The following is a 6630-nucleotide window of genomic DNA, read 5'->3' as shown; positions in this document are numbered from 1 at the left end:
CACACACACACACACACACACTCTCACACACACTCACTGTCTCACACACACACACACACACACACACACACAGATACACACACTCAAACACACACAAATACAGACACATGGGCACACACACACACACACTCACTCTCACACACACACACACACTCACACACTCACTCACTCACTCACACTCACACAGATACACACACTCAAACACACAGACACACACACACACACACACACACACAAATACAAACACATGGGCACACACATACATACACACACACACACTCACTCACACTCACACACACACACACAAAAATACAAACACATGGGCACACACATACATATACACACACACACACACACACACACACACACACACTCACACACAGACACACACACACAAACACACACACACACACACACACAAATACAAACACATGGGCACACACACACATAAACACATAGACACACGCACAAATACAAACACATGGGCACACATGGACAGACACATTTACACTTGCAGCCACATCCAGTAGCAAGTGTTTGGACACTATTCATGCTGATAATGTTTGAGTGACACTGTATTGGATAAAAATAAGCATTCATTAAAAAAAATTGCACAAACAGTTTTCAAGCAAAACATTTGACAAAAATAAGTTTGTTAGGTTTTGAAATGATAAGTTTGATACCCTTGTGAAAAGGAAGAACACTTTAGTATTTTTTTAAAAAGTGCTTATTAAGCAAAAAAAAAAAAAAAAAAATATATATATATATATATATATATACTTAAGTGCCAAGGGAATGTAATGTTTTTTTTGCCACTTAACTGCATGCTAATTGTAATTCAATTAAAATGTAATATGGTTTAAAATTATATTAAATTCATTTAACGGAACTTTAGAGTGATTTTTTTTATCAATTTAAGTGGGCCTTAATTACATTTTTATATGCAATTCTGTTGTCTGGTTTAAGGATACTAAAATTCTAAATATACGAAAATACTAAAACTAAGATTTCACTTTAAAATTTAAAGTTTTTTTAATTAAAACTTTAATTTAATTTCTACTGAATCTTGCATGTCATGTATTTAAATATATTTTTAATTACACATTTGTAATGATGAATTTGGTACATTTAAAATACATGAACTTTAAATGCGATACTGAATAACACACTACTGTTAAAATTACAATAAATTTAAAATAGTTAAGTGTGGCGTACTACACTACACTTAACCACACTTAAATGTCCTTTTTATTTCATTAAAATTATATTATAATATACTCTGAAGTACACTACAGATGCGCTTCTTTTTTAAAAGGGTATGCTGTTTAAAAAGAAGATAAAACTGTGACACTTTGTGTTTGAGAAAAGATAGTTGATCATGTTTATTGTTTATAGTGTGATTTTTCTACACTTAATTCCTCCACAAAAAATCACCAAAACACCAGCTGATTGCAAATATGAGGAAGAAAAGCTCCGGCAGCACGATATGCATGTTGCAGTGTTGATGATGTAGAGAAGGACAAAGGTTTTATGAAACACACTGTTCTAGCAACCAGACGCAATAACACACCGCATGAACCTGATGTCAACTCAAGCCAAAGTGGCATTATGGATGTGTTTGTGTTTTTCTTGTGGTATGCTGATGTAAGAGGCTGCTGGTTGAAGTTGATCTCCGAATGTGAAATTTGGTGATGATGACGATTGCTTTTATATCTTAAGTTTTAGTGGCTTTCCTAAATTACACACATTAGGTCTCATAAATCAACAGTACATATTATACTAGATTTGTACATTTTCGGAAGAATATATAAGTGGTGCTTGTGCGAAACTCGCTAACGGCATAGCATTCGAAATTAATAGTTCACCAAAATGGAATGTTTCTAAAAATATACTCACCCTCAGGTCATCCAAGATGTATTTGAGTTTGTTTTTTCATCAGATTTGGAGAAATGTAGCATTGCATCACTTGCTCACCAGTGGATGCTCTGCAGTGAATGGGTGCCGTCAGAATGAGAGTCCAAACAGCTGATAAATACATCACAATAATCCACACCACTCCAGTCCATCAGTTAACATCCTGTGAAGTGAAAAGCTGAGTGTTTGTAAGAAACAAATCCATATGATTTGTTTTTGTTCCTGTGGCTCAGTGGTAGAGCATTGCGTTAGCAGCGCAAAAGGTTGTGGGTTCGATTCCCAGGGAACACACATATTGGTAAAAAACGTATAGCCTAAATGCACTCTAAGTCACTTTGGATAAAAGCGTCTGCTAAATGCATAAATTAAATTATATTAAATAAGAGGTTTTAACTTCACACCGACGTTTCTGTTCAAAATACAAGTCTATAATCCATAATAACGCTTTCTCCAGTGAAAAAGTCCATCTCCTCCTCTCACATCAAAATCCACCAACATATTTATTTATAGCTGTTTTCACTTGTAAACAGTGTTTGATCTGTACTTATTTTTTTCACTGGGAAAGCGTTATCATGGAGAGAGGACTCGTATTTTAAAGCAACAATCTGAAGTTAAAAACATCTTAATGATGGATTTGTTTCTAACAAACATGCAGCTTTTGGTTCCTCTTCAGGAACTCGAGTTGCGTCGGAAAACGCTAGGGGAACGCCCTTCAGCGTGACGGGCTCTGAAACTCGTGTGTAATCAGACGAATAGATGGGCGAGACGTCACGGCGGGTGACGTAATGACCAGGAAGCTATAAAAGCACGTGCGGTGAGACCAACGCCAGCTTTTTGTCATTCAGCAAGCGCTCTGTGTGTGTGTCAGTTGTGAGTCTTATTTGGTGTTGTCTGTCCCGTCCAGAGCTCCCTCCACGAGGAGACTGTACGCCTTGAAGTGGAAACTTTTCACTTCTTGGTGCGGAGACCGCCAGCTAAACCCAGTTAACTGCCCGGTTGGTACAGTGCTGGAGTTCTTGCAGGCCCGTTTCTCCGCTGGGTTGACCCACTCCACCCTGAAGGTATACGTGGCGGCTATTGCAGCCTACCACGCCCCTCTTGGTGGCCAGTCAGTGTGTAGGTGTGTTATGGTCCCCCTAAGAGAGGTCTGCCGGCAACTAAGCAGACCCTCAGTCGGTGGATAGTGGATGCCATCTCCAGCGGGTATGAGTCCTCTGATCTTCCCTCGCCGTTAGGGGTCAAGGCTCACTCAACACGTAGTGTGGCAGCCTCTAAGGCCTTTTTAGCGGGTGTTCCTATGCAGGATATCTGCAACGCGGCGGGTTGGTCCACGCCCCTCACCTTTGTTAGGTTCTATGATTTAGACTTGCGAGCCACTCCCGGCTCTTCTGTCCTCTCGCCCTAGCGGTGCAATCTTCCACACTGGGCAGAGACTTCGGAGTCTGGCGGCGTGGGCATTCTCGTTCCCCTAGCGTTTTCCGACTCAGCTTGAGTTCCTGAAGAGGAACGTCTCAGGTTACGTATGTAGCCCTAGTTCCTCGAGGGAACGAGACACTGCGTCTTGGTGCCATACTTCTGGCATCCCTGCCAGCGCTTGCTTCATTCCTGGAGCTGGCGTTGGTCTCACCGCACGTGCTTTTATAGCTTCCTGGTCATTACGTCACCCGCCGTGATGTCTCGCCCATCTATTAGTCTGATTACACATGAGTTTCAGAGCCCGTCACGCTGAAGGGCGTTCCCCTAGCGTTTTCCGACGCAGCGTCTCGTTCCCTCGAGGAACTAGGGTTACATACGTAACCTGAGACGTTTCACAAGACATTAATTGCTGGACTCGAATGTGGATTATTGTGATGTTTTTATCAGCTGTTTGGACTCTCATTCTGACGGCACCCATTCACTGCAGAGCATCCATTGGTGAGCAAGTGATGCTACATTTCTCCAAAATTGATGAAGAAACAAATTCATCTGCATCTTGGATGGTCTCAGGGTGAGTACATTTTAAGCAAATTTTCTTTTTTGGGTAAACTATTCATTTTACCTTATGTTTTGCTTTTTGACAAGTACATATTGTAAAAAATACTTTGAGAAGCGGCTGATAACCAACATCTTTAAAAGCAGAAAGTCTGATGACTTTGTGTTTGTGTGTTTCAGATAAAGAGCTTCTAAAGCCATCTGATGTGTCCATCTTCTCATCACTGAGTATTAATGGCCGTCTGTTTGTCTGCCCGAGGGAGCAGATCGACTCTTTGGTGTGTAAGAGCCCCTGGAGACTGCATTTAAAACACACATCGGCTGTAAACACACAGAATCAAACATACATTCACTTACTGGCTGATTAACTGATCAATCGATTGACTTGTTCATGTAGACTCCACTGCCGGAGCAGGAAGGTCCGTCTGCAGGCTCCATGTCCACGTTTGAGCTCATGAGCTCTAAAGATCTGGCTCATCAGATGACTCTCTATGACTGGGAGCTCTTCGACTGTGTACATGAGGTACATACACACAGTTCTGCTTCTGTTTTAAAATGACTCTCACTTAAAGGGATAGTTCACCCAAAAATAAAAATCCTGTCATTGTTTACATACCCTCGTGTCGTTCCAAACCCATGAGACTAATTCATCTTCGAAACACAAATTAAGATATTTTGAATGAAACCTGAGGAATATCTGTCCATCTATTAAAAGTCCACGCAGCCAAAATGTTGACATTTCAAAAAGTTAATGAAGACACTGTAAAAGTAATCCATATGAATAAAGCACTTTAATCCCAGTTTAAAGAGACACGATCACTTTATATGATGAACAGATTTAATTAAGCCTTTTTTTTACATATAAACATTAATCAATGCTCATACATACTCTTGTGAAAAATAAGTGTGCTTAATTTCATTGAATGTGCACTTGATGTGTACAACAACCTCAAATATTCAGATCTAATCTCTTAAAAAAACTTTTAAGATTTTAAAATTTAAGATATTTTGGATAAAAACCGGGAGGCTTGTGACTGTCACATTGACTGCCAAGCAACTTACACTGTCAAGGTCCAGAAAAGTATGAAAGACATCATCAGAATAATCCATCTGCCATCAGCGGTTCAACCATAACGTTATGAAGCGACGAGAATACCTTTTGTATGCAAAGAAAACAAAAATAACGACTTTATTCAACAATTCGTCTCCTCTGTGTCTCTCCACATCACCGTAGCGCCATTTTGGAGAATATCCGCTGAATGCAAGCAGCGTACGCTCTTCTGTGTCAGCCGAGCTGCAGAGATGCGCCTTTTTCATTCAAATCAAAGCAGAAATACACGTAGAAAACGTATCCTTGTGTCGCAGTTGACACAGAAGAGCGTACGCTGCTTGCGTTCACTCAAAATATATTTTAGTTTACCATAAAGCTTGTCATTGTGCATTCAGCCGTACACTTCAACCATATTTCAAAGAGACAATAGAAGTGCTAATGAAATTAATTATGAAATTGCATATTAAAAAGTACTAATTTAATATATATACAGTATATAGATATTATTGCATATAAAAAGTAAGTAACTTCAGCTAATTGCATTTAGTATACATTTAATTATAATATGTTTTCATTTAATTGCCGTACATTATATATACATACAATATGTTTTCATTTAAATGCACTCAATTTTAAGTGTCCGAAAACATTAAATCCAAACACACTTAAGTATATTCTTTTAAAGTATATTAATTCTGCAATAAGTACTCTTTTAAAAAGTATGATAAAGTGTACTTCTGTTTCACAAGAGTTCTAAAAGAGTCTGTATTAGTATGTGTGTATTTTATTACTCACCATTTCCAGTAGAGTTCTAGTAATTCTCTGTGCATTTGTGTTTTAGCATGAGCTGATCTACCACACGTTTGGCCGTCAGCATTTCAAGAAGACCACGGCTAATCTGGATCTGTTCCTGCGGCGCTTTAATGAGGTTCAGCTGTGGGTGGTCACAGAGGTTTGTTTGTGTCCCACGCTCAGCAAACGCGTTCAACTGCTCAAGAAGTTCATCAAGATCGCAGCGCAGTGAGTCTTTACTCATAAACATGTGACGTGTGTGTGTGTGTGTGTGTGTGTGTGTGTGTGTGTGATGAGTCATTTTGTTCAGTGGAATGTTAATGATATTAATGTACTGTATGTACACATCTCCTCCCTTGTGAAAAACAGTACACTTCAGCATACTTTTTAAGTGCATATTTTTTTGTACTTATTATGGAAATAATACTGTAAAATAATATACTTAAGTGCAAACTGAATGGAATGTTTTTGGACGCCTAATTGCATGTTAATTACAACTAGATAAAAAAGTGGTTACACTTTATTTTAAGGTGTCCTTGTTACAGTGTAATTATACATAAGTACTGAGTAATATTAATTAATTACATGTACTTACTATATGGTTAGGATTTGGCTTAGGGTTACTTGCATGTAATTATGCATAATTAATTGTTATTATAATAGTAAGTAAATGTAATGTGTAACAAGGACACCTTAAAATAAAGTGTTGCAAAAAAAATTGTCAAGGCAAATTTAATTTAAGTGGTAGTTTCGATAGATAGATAGATAGATAGATAGACAGATAGATGGATAGACGGATGGACGGACGGACAGACAGATAGATAGATAGATAGATAGATAGATAGATAGATAGATAGATAGATAGATAGATAGATAGATAGATAGATAGATAGATAGATAGA

General features: G+C 38.4%; 1 protein-coding gene across 1 annotated transcript in view; it reads left to right on the top strand.

Annotated features, from left to right (window-relative positions):
• Positions 1 to 6630, top strand: part of rapgef4a (Rap guanine nucleotide exchange factor 4a) — a 75628-nt gene that overhangs the window by 63494 nt on the left and 5504 nt on the right. Inside the window, exons 22-24 of the mRNA XM_016276281.1 lie at positions 4066 to 4163; positions 4283 to 4408; positions 5778 to 5956. Coding sequence (XP_016131767.1) covers positions 4066 to 4163; positions 4283 to 4408; positions 5778 to 5956 — 403 coding nt within the window. The remainder of the gene's footprint in view (positions 1 to 4065; positions 4164 to 4282; positions 4409 to 5777; positions 5957 to 6630) is intronic.

This window comes from Sinocyclocheilus grahami, unplaced genomic scaffold, assembly GCF_001515645.1.
Source record: "Sinocyclocheilus grahami isolate Dianchi unplaced genomic scaffold, SAMN03320097.WGS_v1.1 scaffold100.1, whole genome shotgun sequence".
Classification (NCBI taxonomy): Eukaryota; Metazoa; Chordata; class Actinopteri; order Cypriniformes; family Cyprinidae; genus Sinocyclocheilus; species Sinocyclocheilus grahami.
Note: the sequence above shows the minus strand (reverse complement) of the source record. Positions and strands in the feature narration are given on the sequence as shown.